Source organism: Leptopilina heterotoma, unplaced genomic scaffold, assembly GCF_015476425.1.
Source record: "Leptopilina heterotoma isolate Lh14 unplaced genomic scaffold, ASM1547642v1 Lhet_70, whole genome shotgun sequence".
NCBI classification, from domain to species: domain Eukaryota; kingdom Metazoa; phylum Arthropoda; class Insecta; order Hymenoptera; family Figitidae; genus Leptopilina; species Leptopilina heterotoma.
The window spans coordinates 223,104-239,042 of NW_025111162.1; the positions used below are offsets into that span (position 1 = coordinate 223,104).

The 15,939-nt window shown below is 29.9% G+C and overlaps 1 protein-coding gene across 1 annotated transcript in view; it reads right to left on the reverse strand.

Annotated features, from left to right (window-relative positions):
- The window catches only part of LOC122510552 (calcium/calmodulin-dependent protein kinase type II alpha chain-like), a 208,642-nt gene extending 192,957 nt beyond the window's left edge, over nt 1-15,685 (reverse strand). Inside the window, exon 1 of the mRNA XM_043625304.1 lies at nt 14,877-15,685. Coding sequence (XP_043481239.1) covers nt 14,877-14,941 — 65 coding nt within the window. The 5' untranslated portion in view covers nt 14,942-15,685. The remainder of the gene's footprint in view (nt 1-14,876) is intronic.
- Nucleotides 15,686-15,939: the final 254 nt, after the last annotated feature.

The window sequence follows — 15,939 nt, forward strand, 5'->3', positions numbered from 1 at the left end:
TAGTATGTGTAAAATTTTTAGTCACAGTTTTCACTTTGCCCTTATAAGTAACAAAGTATACGGCACTGGCATTAATATATTTGATTAGTCCGAGGTCTCATCGAGACTCAGTGGCCGTGCGGTTTAAGTGGTTGCGTCAAGGACTTCCGGAATGCGTCTAGGGCGGGGGGACGTGAGTTCGATCCCACATGCGAGCGGATTTTTTCATTATAAGCGTTTACATAAAATAATAAAATTACTATTTAATCTGTATAATTAATATGTGTTGTGAAAAAAAACTTGTGAACTTGTTTGTAAATAATATTAAAAGTCTGTTAAAAATGAAGTTAAAAAATGTACCAATTATCACAAATTGTCTTTTTTTGCTAAAATTATTTTTCAATATTATTATGTTAAATGACATTTATTGTTAGTAATATAATATTTATATGAAAATAATATAATTATTATAATAATAACTTATTGACATTAAATATGTAAATACATATATATTAATAACAATACTGTTTATTATTAATAATAATAATTAATATATTCACGTTATATTGAATGAACGCGTGAGAAGCATGTAAATTTGGGAACAGTGGAAGCAGTTTTGTTCAGTCCTGCTTTCGGCTTCCGCAGCATTGATTTAAGACTGAACGCCAGTCTTCAACAAAGACTGAGCGTCAGGTTTACATCGATGTTACTATTCCGGACTCAAGCAGCCTTGCTTTCGCTGTCCCACCAATCTTCAACCAATACTGACCAACCCTCAATCAAGCTTCGTAAAGCCTGAACTCACTGTCAGCTCGCGCCTGGGTATGACCTATATAGCTGAAATCACTTTTAACCCTTGCGGGGTTAAAAGGGTTAAAAAGGTTAAAAGTGATTTCAGCTATATAGGTCATAGGTACCTTCTTTTTACATCTCAAAGAACCTTTTTATAAGGTTAAATCAAAAATCCAGAGACAGGGGCATTTTGCCTATATAAACCGTGGAGACTCTTTGTTTATTTAACTAAAATAACTACTGTTTCGATTTACCCCATGTTTCTATTTATCTAACTGACCCTAAAATTTTTTAACAAAATTAATTTAAAAATTTTATTATTTCTAAAAAATTTTAAATCATTTTTTATTAGGAAATTCTAATAGAATTCAATTATTTAAATACAAAAATAAATAATTTATTGAATAATTCAATGTTTCTTAAAATTCAATTCTTATAAAGAATTTTATCAACAAATTTCTAAATACTTGAATTCTTATTTCTACGATTATTAATAAGAAGATTATTAATGTTAAGAACAATTGTTTTAAAAATAATTGAAATTCTGCGATGAGATTTATGATTTATGAAAATAATTGAGTTCCTGAAAAGAATTTTATTATGTACGAAAATAATTGAGTCTGTAAAAATTTTATTACCTATTTATGAAAATAATTGAATTATTGCTAAGAAATTTATAAAAAGTAAATAATTGAATTCCTGTGAAATTTTTATTATTTTATAAAAATAATTAAATGTTTGCGTAGGATGTAAAAAATTTTTTTTAAATAATTGAATTCTTTTAGAAATCTTTATTCAAATAGTTAATATTGAAAATCATTGAAATGAGGAAAATTTTTGAAAATAATTGAAATTTTGCAAAGAATTTTATTAAAATTTTTGAAAATGATTGAATTTTGGAGAAGAATTTTATTATTTGTAAAGATAATTAAAATTTTAAAGAGAATTTTTTTTTTATTTTTGAACATAATCAAATTTCTGCGAAGAATTTTATTACTTTTAAAAATAATTGAATTTTTGCAATTATTTTGTAATTTCTCTAAAATTCTCCAAATTATATTGTACAATTTACGAACTTTTCGTCGTTTTTCAATAAAATTACGGACCTTTTTTTAAAAAAAACTTACTTTAACGGACTTGAAGCAAATTTACGGACCTAGTTCGAGCCCTGTGATTAAATAATGAAAAGTCCAATTTTTTAAAAATTAGGTCGCAACGACTTTATTCGAAATATATAATGGTCTGACCCTTTTATAATTAATATTGAAAACAAACACTCGATGAAAATTAAGACTTGAGTTTCTTGTAAAATGATATAAGGCCACTAATCTGAGACAATATGAAAGGTAACATGATACTGAGTGACATTCGTTCAGGTTACGAGAGACCTTGTTATATACAGTGAAAAACGACCTTTAATTTTTATAATTATTTCGATTTTATTTTCCAGAGTAATAATTATTAGGACTTCATTTTTATGCAGTAAAAATTATGAGGACTTCATTATTTATTCAGTAATAATTATTTGGTTACTATTTTTAAAGGTGGAAATTATTATTCCAATTTTTAAATTACTATATATAGGTAAAATAGTAATTGTTACAAAAAACAATAATTGAAATTTAAAAGTAGAGGATAAAATAAATTAAACACTCAAGGATAAATCCGATCTTAAAGTTGAAAGAGTGACTTCAAGTTACAGGTACATGAGGAAAAAGATAGAGGTCAGCAATCCCAAGCCAACATTTCGACATTCCGTCTCACTCGGCTCGTCTGTTACTACTGCCACTAAATCAAACAGAGCATTCACCCGATCAATCGCTTACCCCTCCCTCGCTCCCTCTCTTTCTTTTTCATATAAAATCCGAAGAGAAATTGGATTCCCTAATTCACAAGTCTTTGTAAATACAAATTTTCAAAACTTGTATACCACTAAACTTTTCTTTCGGAATTATTTTCTCAAAAAAGTTTTGAAACATTTATTTTACTTAAGGGGTGTGGTCGCAATTTATACTGATTCTAAACGACATTTATAAAAAAGATAACGTTTTTGCGGAAAAATAAAAGAAGAAAATAAGAAATTTTTTTTGTTTTACGTATTTATTTGAATCAATACCTAATTTGCAGTCATGAAAAAATTATTCAAGGCACGCGTCATAGTAGATATCAGACTATCTCTTACGAGTTATCGCATCGGTATGTGCCATTCGTTGTTTGGCACAGTTTAAAGAGGAAACAAAAACTTTTACTAAGAAATTCTCCACGAAATGGAACATTTTCTTAAAGAACAACTTTTTTTCAAGTAGATATTATAGTTATTATTTAAACTGTTTAGCAAATTTTACTAGTATTTAATTTAGTTTATTATTAATTTATTTAATTTAATGTATTTAATTTAATGTATTTACCTGTCCGAAGTTTTATTAATTTCATCATTTTCCCACAAATTAGAGTCTTAAATTAGTATACAAAATATAATAGAATTCACAATAAAATATATAAACTAAAAAATTAATAAATATAAATTCTCTTCTATAAATTCTTCTTCTTCTCAAACAGTGAAACAAGAAACGAAAAAAATCAAAAAGAAATGTTTAAAATTCTTACTAGGTATTCTCATTTAGAAAATGTAAGAAACATGAACTGTGAACTCTTGGAATCTGATGTACAATTAATTCCTCCAATCGTCAAAGAAGTTAAACCCTTTGGCAAACTTGTTGCAGATGGAGATATTAACTTCAACTCTCAGATTTCAAGTGCCATTCAAGACTTATAGTTCAGTTGAATTCAAAAGACAAAAACACTATTGTTTAACAAGAAGCAACTCTATTGCCTCAACCAAGGACTTGTTTGATTATGTCTTTATTTTTGTAAATGAAAACAAAAATATAAATTGAATCCCACGCAACAAAAAGGAAATAATTTTAAAATAAGAATAAATAAATAGAAAATAATTCAATGAATATTGATTTCCAATAATAAACAATAAGTTTCTTTCTTTTTTGAAGCAAATTTTATTACCTCTGAAAAATCATATTGACTGATTTTGAAAAAAATAATGAAATGAAAAAATTTTCTTTTTCGTTTTCTTGTGCATTTTCAACAAAATGTTTTATATAAAAATACAAAAGGATTTGTCATGATGAAAGCAAAACAGAAGGCACTGACTCATTATCTACTTGTTTGTAAACATTAATTTCATTTTACGAAAATAATAATCCAAGAAACATAAATTGTAATTTTCAATATTTGAAAATATTTATAATAGAAAAAATTGCCATTCATTTGATAGTTCGAAACTAATAAATATATTCATGAAATCTTCTTTATAAAAAATGAATTGTTTTCTTGTCGACATTAATAAAAAAACAAATATAAATTTAGTATTTTTATTATATCCGCTAAATAAATAAAATTGCAAATAACATTGTTTTCCATTTTCCCAACACGTGGAACTTTATTTTCTTCCCTTTTAATAATGAAAATGGTTCAAGGTTAGATTACTAAAAAAACTTGAATATTGCTCAGTATGCACTTCAGTCAAGGAAAATTGTTTAAAATTTCAAGTCTTTTTTTGCAATTTGCAATAATAAAAAGCCTCGGAAAAATCAATCAACATGATTTATAATTCAACATCGCCGACTTCTATTTATTATATGAACGATTATAATATTTGTCAGGCTTCGCACTCGATAATTAATTCTAAAAAAGTATCATAAAAATTTTTAATTTTTATGAAATTCAATTATTTTTCAAACTTTTAGTAAAAAATCTTTAAACGTTCGATTATTTCAAAATGATTCAAAAATAATTTTTAAAAGTAAAAAAACAAAGTTTTTTTAAACATAAAATTTATTTCCATTTTTAAATTTCACAAAATTGACAATTTATTGAAAATTTTAATAAATATTTTTATTTTTAAAAACAATTTTTACCTACCATATTCAAAAAACTTTAAGTAAAATTTTTCAAAAGAGTGATTTTTTTTACAATTTCTAAATTAAATTATTATTTGTTATTCCACGGGAATTAAAATTTTTAATAATTTTAGTGAAAAAGCTTTTTGAAATTAAACTATTTCTCAAAATTCATATTATAACGCATTTAATATTCAATTATAATCTAAAATTTTTACTATGAAATTTATTTTTAAATCAATTCTTATTAAAAAGTTCTACAAGAATTAAATTATTTAAATATAAAAATAAATAATCCCGTGTGGAAATTGCCAAGGTTTGCCAGTATTGATTATTGGGTCAACAATGGTCCTAGCTTGGAATGTACCTTAACCTGGCCCTAACTTGGTAATAGCTAGAACTTCTTGTTAGATTATAAGTTATAAATATATTTAACAATTTATTTAAAAATATGTATCAGTAATTGTTTATGTGTAATTTGCAGTAATATTTAAACATCACATAGTAATATTGAGACAATATTGAACTGAAATGTTTATACTTTTAACTTTGAATTTGTAAAATTTGACAGATTATCATTAGAATTCTACTAATTGCTATTACCAGAATTGATGAGTTACTGATAATTAGTAGAAAGTTACTGATTTGATTAGTAAAATATAATATATATTATATATCTGTTGTATAAAATATGACATATAGTCAAATTTACTAATTTACCAGTTGAATTTAAAGGTTATGTTGGTTTTTCCTTAGCTACTAGCATATTTACTAATTGAAACTATTTGAAAATTGAAATTAACTTGACTGCAACCTTCTAAATCGTTAATTTCGAAGCTCATGAAACTTGAAGTTGATCTTTAAATGTCTGCAGTTTTTCAATGTTGGACGCATAAGTTGAATAAACATTGCATGAATGTTTACAATTTTTACAATTTTCTTTAATTTTTTAAGTTTTTTAAAACTTTTTAAAATATTCTTTAAACTTCCTCTTTCAGAGAAAAAATTCATTTGAATTAAAAAAAATTTTTACTTTATGCAATGTTCAGTTAACTTTTGCGCCCAACATTGAAAAACTGATGACATTAAAGATTTATTTAAAGTTTCATGAGTTTTGAGAGTTCAGTTTTGAGCTTCAGTTAATTAACTCAATTAAAATTTTCGTTACAATATATTTTTCAAGTTAAATTTTTAAAACCGTTCACGGATTTGTTAACTTCTGTTAAAATCATATTTTGTTGAATGAAACTGAAGTTTCCAACGTTTATACGTCAACGAAATGAGATAAAAACTTTAATTTTTAAATAACAATTGACTTTCCCTCCCCGATTGGATTAAAAATCTGTGTAGGATGTAATGAAAAGAATAATTAATTTCTTTTTATCAGAAATTATTTGCATCTTGATCTTTAAAAAAATTCTTTTCAAGAATAACCTGAAGTATCATGCAACGCACCGTACCTAGCGAGCGTGGTTAAGTGGTTAGGTTATCGGTTTCGCATATATTAGGGTCGTGCGTTCAACTCCCAACGTGTGAGAATTTTTTTTTTTGGTATTCATGTATATCATTTTTGCTTTATTGTGCTTCTTCTAAAAGAAGTAGTGTAGTGCAATTATACAGATTACCGTAAATATGTATTATTTAACCATGTTTTCTTTTTGTAAATTTTTGCAGTTTTCTTTCAGTTTTATCTAACATAGGACCAAAGAAATCTCTAGATTATAGTGCTGTCCACGAGACGAGATGATACCATGCAAAGTCTCGATCTCGTCTCGGTTTTTACATGCAAAGTCTCGTCTCGTGGGCATCACTACTAGTTTATAGTTTTTTAAGTTACTTATGTTCCTAATATTATATCTAATAAAATACATTCGTTTATAATATATTCTCTGCTTTTTAATTCACTAATAAAGTGGTGCATTACATTGCCCCACAAATTTTAGAATGTTGAAAAAAAGTGCTTTCAGTTTTTTGGATATAGAAAAGCTCCATCTACATCTACAAAAAAATAATGTTCACCATAAATGTAGCTACACGGAGAAAATTTCTTTCGTAATGATTACAATAGTCTATATTACAGCTCGGATATGTGACCACTTTTCGTAATGAATACGAAAACTATGTAATTTATTAAGAATTTAGTAGGAGCGATTACTATAGTTACTTTAATGAATCCAAACTCTGTATTAATCGTGTTGAAATTTATTTTTTGGAATCATTAATAATTTAGATGTACAGGTTCAGAAAGGGAACTGTACTCATTCACGTAGAGACTTGTTATAATTACAATAGTCTACGTTAAAAAGGAAATCTTTGATTCTGTTCACATTTGCAGCGGTCTAAGGGAATCAGTGATACAGACTGTCGTAGCCTTTACAACAGGACTATTATAGAATAAGGTGACCGGCTGCCTTGCCTTCTTATTTTACTATAGTTCTTCGTAAAGACTACTATTGCTATATTTCTGATTACAAATGACTGTTGTAAAGTAAAAAAAGAAAATTTTCAACTAAAATAAAATTTTTTTTGTAATTCATGACTTGCGTAAAGTACGTAAGTTACCTAATTAGTGCAATTTACAATAATTCGTTCATTACGTAACTTAAGTTATTTACGCAAGTGCAACTTACATCATTTACGTAACTTTTATTATTTACGTAACTTACGTTATTTACGTAAGTTAACTTACTTATTTATGTAACTTACTTTTGTTATTTACGTAAGTTACGTAACTTACGTAAGTTGTGTAAATTACATAACAATTTATACAGGCAAGAAATCTTGCACCTTCGGTGCGTGTGTTAGAAAAAAAAATTTTCACTATAGAAATGTAATAAAAAATAGACCTTACAATATTAAAGACTAACAATGAACAATAATTGTATTAATTATTGAGAACGAAGTGATTTTTTTACATTTAAACTGTATTAGTCTTTCTCACAAGCGGTGAATTTTCATAGCAGTTAGTATATAAGGAAGTTTAAGTCATGTATAAATATGTGTAAATAGCGATCGTTATTATGTTATGCGTTTAGTATTTAAGTTAGATTTTAATATACTTAGGGTTTAATAGAATTGTCTAGGTTAATAGTATAATTAATCTTGAAGTTGGGAGTCTTGGAAGAGTGAAATTATTGTGCAATATATGATTAGAAGTCATGAATTACAAAAAAAAATTATTTTAGTTGAAATTTTTTTTTTTTTACTTTACAACAGTCATTTGTAATCAGAAATATAGCAATAGTAGTCTTTACAAAGAACTATAGTAAAATAAGAAGGCAAGGCAGCCGGTCACCTTATCCCGTGTAGAAAATTTTTGGGGCAGTCTGGAGTCCAGTGATTGCCCCAACTAGACGCATCTGGACGGTCTAATCTGGACGGTCTAACTGTATGCTATATGGGATTTTTCTGGACGGTCTAATTTAGACTTTCTAACTGTATGCTATATGGGACTTCATTGGCATCACTAGAATTCAAAATTTTTAAAGTACAAATCAAAGTACAATCAAGACTTTAGTGCCCAATTTGTCGGTCTTCTTTGAATTTATACATGGATTGTCACTTGAAAATTCAATGGAATAATTTAGTCAATCTAAAGAATCGTTCAAAAATAAATATTGTAGGTTTATATGAATTACTATAAATAAAATTTTCAATGAATTTAATTAAAAATTCTAAAGAACTTAGATTATTGTAGAAATTTAATTATTTTCAAAAGTAACAAAATTCTACACAGAAATTCAATTATGTTCAAAAATTTTTTTAAATTCTCATCAAAATTTCAATTATCTTTATAAATAATAAAATAGTTCTCTGAAATTCAATTATTTTCCAAATTTTTAACAAGATTCTTGGCAAAATAAAATGTAAGCAAAAATTTAATTACTTTCATAAGTAAAAAACCTTTCACAAAAATTCAATAAGTATTTACAAATTTTTTATAAGTTTCTTCTCAATAATTCAATTATTTTTATAAATAATAAAATTCTCAGAATTTTTTTATTATTAAAAATTTCTTAGTTAATCTCAGAATTTCTTAATTATTTTTAATACAATTTTAATCGAATTCTTCGAAAAGTGTATAATTATACTTAAGAATTCTATTGAAATTCGTCATAAGAATTCAATTATTTAAAAAATTTTTGATAAAACTGAAAGTAATACTTTAAAAAATTGTTTAATGATTATAATTGTAGTAAGAATTATTTATTTAAATATTCATATATAATAATTAAAATAATTCGGGATTATTATATGTAATAATTTTAGTCATAGTTTTCACATCGTCCTTATAAGCAACAGAATATATGACACTAGCATTGATATAGTAAATTAGGAGAGTTCACACCCAGACTTCAGTGGCCGTGCGGTTTAAATGCTTCGCGTCGGGTCGTCAAGGGTGGGGGGCGTGAGTTCGATTCCACATGCGAGCGGATATTTTTCATTGTAAGTGTTATATAAAAAAAATAAAATTACTATATTTAATCTGTATAAGTGTTATAAATTAAAATTGTAAACATGTTTGTAAATAATGTTAAAGGCCTGTTAAAGAATGAATTTAAAAAATGTACCAATTAACGCAAATTGTTTTTTTATTAAAATTATTTTTCAATATTACTATTTTAAATGATATTTACTGCTAGTACAGTATATTATTTATTTGAAAATAATATAATTATTATAATAATAAGTTATTGTCATTAAATACATATACACACATATATATGACTAACAATAATATTTATTTATTATTAATAATTCATATTTTCACATTACATTGAATAAACGTGAGAACCGAGTAAATTTGGGTAAATTATTTAAAATTAAAAAACTGAAATAATGAAATCGAACCTAAAATTTTAAATATTAGCACTGCTCATTAGCCCTGATTAGCTCGTCCAGTCTGGACCAACGCGTGGTTCGATCGTCACTGGTCTGATTAGCCCATGGTCAGACAGTCTTTTCAGCGCCCAGTTAGAGAATAGACTGTCTTTCTGGCACCACACTAGAACCCAACAATTTTTCTACACGGGATTTTACAATATAGTCCTGTTGTAAAGCCCAATGGGAAATTTACAACTGGTGGAGTACTGCGCCAGCACTGTCAGTACTGGCAGCTACGCTGACAGACAGCACTGGCATAACTCTGGGATGATAACGCTGTCTAACGCTGGCGAAGTACTGCCTGCCAGTGCTGACAGACAGTGCTGGCTGAGAATATTGCTGCAATAAATGCTGTATTGTTATTAATTAGTCGTAAATTAATAATTATAAATAATTTAACAACAAAATGGTAAATAATATTAATAAATAGTTATTATTCATAAAATATTTCTCTTCTTGAAGAAATTGTATTAAAGATGGACACTAACAATGGATATAGTAAATGAAGTACACAAAAAATTGTTTATAACATTAAAAAATTAAATAATAAACAATTACAGTAAGTGTGCATTAGATTTTACTAAGTTGAAGTCCACAACGTTTATCAACGAAAAAAATTTGTTTAATGCATTCAAGTATTATTTTTAATTTAATATTTAATTGTAAAGTAATTATTATCAAAATATAAACATCAATATTTTTTTTCTAAATATTTTTGTGTCAATATTGCTACGTTATTTTTAATTAATTTACTAAATAAACAATTTTTTTTCGTTGATCAACGTTGTGGACTTCAGCTTGGTTAGATTTTCATATTTTAGTACCTAACGATTGGAATCTAGAAATATCGCAAACCTATAAAAATAAACAAAATTGCTGACGAGGGGAATCGAACCTACGACCTACGGACTAACAGACTAAAGCTCTAACCACTATGCTAACGACACATGTGTACAGTAAAGTATATTAATATCTCAGTATCATTCAGACATACAATTATTGAGTCAAAGATGAGAAAAAAATAGGGATACGTTAGAAATAATAAATTGAAATAAAATAAATTAAACTAAATTTTTAATAATTAAATTAAATTACTTTACTTATTGCATTTAATAACATTTTACAAGTGGCAATTTTTTAATAATTTTTTATTTATAGTAAGAAGTATAATAGTATTTTAATAAGAACCAAATTATTATTGAGACTAAAGTTTAAATTTTGTTTATAATTTTAATTTCTTTAAATAATTTATTATTTACAAAATTAGACAATTATGTTAAATTATTATTATTATTAAATTTAATAAAAATAAAAAATGAACAACTGAAAAGTAAAATATTAATGTTTTTCAATAAATTTATATTTATAAACATTCATAAACTTTTTTTATAATTTTTTTCAAGTTTATGTCAAAAAAGCAATGTTGGCAAAGAGCGTCGTGAACAATTTTTCTATACTCAGCCAGCACTTGCCGCCGTGGCTTGTCCAAGCTTTGGCGAAACAAAAATTCTGTACTGCGCCAGCACTAATTGTCGAGGCTCGGCTAGACTACGCCGAACAATCGTCTGAGTACTAAGCCAGTGGTGAACATCGGCACTACACTGGCATTTCCCATTGGGTAGTTTAAAATTGATAAAAATGCGCAGAAATTTCTGCCAGTGCTGATTTTACTGTCGAACTCAATAAAAACCAAACGTTTAGTTAAACGAAATAAATATTTATTTAAGTTAAATAAACTTTACCTAGTAACTAAAAAATTGGGTTACAAACTACAATTAAGTTTATACTAAAATGAAGGTTCAAACTATAATTTTTCCCCTTTTGAACTTTTCTATTTTGGCGATTCTTCTGAAAGTGACATTTTTGATATCTTGATTAATTTTATAAAATCTACTCTCTAATAATTATTAACCATATTCATAGTAACAGTTTATTTTACCCAGGTGCGAATTTAGGTTGGCCGCCAGAGTTTGAAGGTTGGCCCAAGGTTGGCCTAACTTTGGCAAGCGAAGTTTTGGTTGCCAGAGTTTGCCCAACTTTGGCAAGTACTAGTGCCCACAGTTGGCCCGACTTTGCAAGCCAACCATTAAATGCAGAGTTTAACCAACCGCCGGGCCAACTTTGGCGACAAAGGTTGGCACAACTCATCAAAACGTCGTTCAAAAGACTTTCAGTTTCGGTTGGCCGAACTCTGGGCCACGGTTGGCCCAACGGTTGGCAAAACTTTGTCAAATGCAGTTTCAATGACTTAAACTTTCTTGGTTGGCCGAACTCTGGGCCATGGTTGGCCCAACGGTTGGCAAAACTTTGTCAAATGCAGTTTCAATGACTTAAACTTTCTTGGTTGGCCGAACTCTGGGCCACGGTTGGCCCAACGGTTGGCAAAACTTTGTCAAATGCAGTTTAAATGACTTAAACTTTCTTGGTTGGCCGAACTCTGGGCCACGGTTGGCCCGACTGTTACAGCTTTAATATACATTTTGCGTTATGCACTCCCATGTGAGCGTAGCGTAGTGGTCAGTGTATAAGTCTTCGGTGCGTTAGGTTAGGGGTTCGATCCCAGCGAGCGATAGATATTTTCGAAAATGTATGTATGAGATTGTGTTTAATAATAATAGGTAAAGGTTATATCTGATGTTCCCGCTAATAATAACCTGTTAATTGTTTAAATAATTTAGTTTTTTAATAATTTTTTACCTTTGGCTGTTGAAGTTGGCCAAACTTTGAAAATTGTGGTTGGCCCAACTTACGCATCTAAAGTTGTGCCAACTTTGGCGTCAGTCTTTGGACCAACCATTGAAATGTATAGTTGGCACAACATATGCATTGTAAGTTGGTCCAACTTCCTTATGAGTTGTCGGGCCAACCATCGTCGCCATTAGACGGCGAACCGTTATCATCTGTATGGTTGCGGCCTAACCTCTGGCACGAGAAGTTGGACCGACTTTGTAAAAGTTGGCCCAACTATGGGCCGACCAAAAAATCGCACCTGGGTATTTAAAAAAAATTAAAGAATTTTATTCAACTGAATTTATGCAATAGGTAAAATAGGACTTCTATATAAAAAAACTGAATTGTTATGAAATTTTTTTAAACCTTTAATGATTCTCTGAAATTAGTGCCTTAGTATACAATATTTTTTATATATTAAAATATTCTAAACAAAATGTTTACTTTTCCCAAAGGAGGAAAAATGTTGCTTTTTGATAAATATAATCAAATTTTACACATTGTCTCCAGTAAAAATTTAATATCATCTCCGAAGGTTTGTTAATAAATAAATAACCATCAAATCAGATACTTCAACTATACACGGTAGTACGGGGTAGCATATAACTATATTTTTTTTAGCATCTGTGATGGTTGGCAGTAGCATAATGATAGTATCGTGTAACATCATCTTTTTAACATCAAAATCTGACTATCCATTTCTCTCAGTGTAGATAACTATATAGATAACTATAACTATAGATTTATATTTTAATCGAACAGAACATTTTTAGTATTAATTACGTGAATCATATTAACGTGTATTTTTTATAGAAAAACTTGTGAATCAAATAATAAAATAGAGCAACAAAGTCAATCTTTTTCAATATATTATATTAAAAATACAATTAATTTTGCGCAACTTAAATTGTAACTCTTGGTTATGAAGTAATGTAGTTTGAATAGAAAAAAGCATATAATTTGAAAAAGAAATAAATTAAAAAATCGAAATTCAAAAGTAGCACTTTCAGAAAAATCAGTCATTTAAATTTTTTCTTTTAAGAACCATAACTAATGAATTATCAAATGAATGCTGATAAATAAGTGAAAAGTGACTGATTCAATATTCAATGAGAAGGAAACGATAAATTTTCATTCACTGTTATGGATTTTTTAATAAAGAAAGAAACAAATTAAAGAACAATGCAGGAAGATGATATCCGGGTGTGGAGGATTACTAGGAGTTGATGAGGAAGTCGCTGAGCAACCACCTGCAGCAAGGCGAGCTTTGTATTGATTCGGTGACAGTTCTGAGCGTAGCGAAAGCCTCATCAAAGACCGGCTTGGTGGATAGCAACGGCGACGAAGAGACGAAGCTTAGGAACGTGGCCAGCCACCCTAGCTTATATATAGCTTGGAGCGGCAGTCTGATGAGCTTAAATATAACCGAAATGCAACTCGGGGTGTCACCCATAAGTCGAGATGGAGAGAGAATGACGTTCTCTGAGTAAAAAAACAAGGGGAAGCATAACATTCAAAATATTACAAAAACTACGTTCAAAAAGCAAAACTACTAATAAAAACAATGAAATAAATTTAGAAAAAAGGTTTAAAAATAGATCGAGAATTTAATGGCTGCGAAGTTTAAGAACCAAACCTACATCTACAGCACATGTACTCTGTTCGAAAAAGGTAGGACTGGGTCAAAATCAAGGTCACCTGAAGGGAAATATGAAACTATGATTTCCAATCATAAAAATATCATGTTATCATAGAATAAATGAAATAGTAATAAAAATTAATTTCAACCGAAAGAAAATAGAAACCGGAAAAGAAGTTTAGATCAATGGGGAGAAATAGGGGCACGAAGGGAAAACAAATGTGGGGGATTATTTGGAGGGGTGAGTAGTAGGCGACACTATAAGTGCAATGAACTTTGAAAGGGAAACGACTGAATGTGTCAGAAGCACATGGCAGTATCTTCCGAATTATTTAAATACTATTTGGAAAGCAGAATTAGCATAGAAAAAAAGTCGACAAAATAGGGAAATTAGCGCAAGAGAAAATTAAGTTTCCAAGTAATCTGAAAATTTCAAATGGTTAATAGAAGTCTATCAGGAAAAATGTCCATAAACAGGAAATGAGTAGGAAAAGAGTGAAAAGAAAGAAATGTTGACGAGACTTAAGGGTAGTTTTTACTAGAGGAGGAAGAAGAAGAAAAGCGTCGAGGTGGTCGCCACGAGTGGTGACAGACATGGCCGACAGCGCCGCATCGTCTGCTAGTGGCCCGTGTGTTGAAGGAAAATTGCAAATAGACGGCCAATCTTCTAGTCTTTGGTGTGTAGATAACTGGGAGTTAGCAACTCTCGCAAATTGAAGGAGAGTAAGAAGCGACCTCCTCAATGAGATGTGATCCGGGTTGGAGATAAAGAAGAGAGGGAGTGGTACAGCGACTACGATATAGAACCAGTAGTGTAAGGAGAGGGACGTGTGGGTCGAGAGTTGACTCGACACGCGGTTTATAATAATAAAACACGAGTTTCTTATCACAATAAATACGCTACTGGGCAATGTTGTTTTTCATTTCTCACTTACTTGCCAAGTTCCTCCTTAAGATCGTAGTTGTCACTAAACCGCGTGCAAGCTGCTGGGGCAGCCATTTCCGGAAACTACCACAGTGGATATTAACCACTAACCGGAAAAGTAAAAATATCAAGCGGCCCACTACTACGGCACACGATCTACAAAAAAGCTTTAGAGGAGAGTAAATGTTTGCAGGTCAAATCCGATCAATAAAGAGAGCGTGTTGATGGACGTGACGCCTTGTCTGCGGGGCCTTGCTACCCTCGCACCGGTGGCTCGGATCACGGACGCGCCAGCGATAATATGATAACTCGTGTCAGTAAATGAGGGATTTTTCAACTGGCGTCCGCACTGCTCGCCGGCGGAACGTCGACTGACTCGCGTAGTCGGCACCGCGCCGCGATGAGTCGCGCAGCCAACCTAGCGCCAATCACTTGAGGGGATAACGTGGCGTGTTTAAATTTAGAACTAAGGATGTGAATTCACCACCGAGGGTTGAATGTCGTCGTTCTTTGTCGATATCGAACGTTCTTCGAAAAAGGTTGGAAAATGAAAACTATGAAAACTTCCCTGAGAAAGCAGCCGCTTTTCTTTTTTTTCGAGAAAAACAGGTGATATCCAGTGACGATACCTAAGCGTGTTACTTCTGGGAGTTTCGCATCGACTCAGTTGCTATTCCCTTTCCCCTATCAGACCTGTGCATACACCCGTGTCCCTTCTAAAAGCCCTCGATTCAGAGGCGACGTCGAACCCCGACCGTGAAAAGCTCACGAACGCACGCGCCTGACCAACGAAGCACCTTCACTACTTAAAATGATGCCAGTACCGTAGCCAGGACACCCGAATAATATTGAACATACTTCTTTATGAATAACTTTCTATTCAACTGCCCTACTGTGGCGCAGGAAAACTACTTTATACCACTCTGCAATTTTATATATCATCAGACTATATATTGACAAACACTTAGGCTTAATTTGAAATTCCAAATTTAAAATTCATTCAGTCTTCATCAAAATGTACTATTTTCGTAAGTTGTCGGAACAAGTTAAGTATAGAAACAATTTTAAGGGTC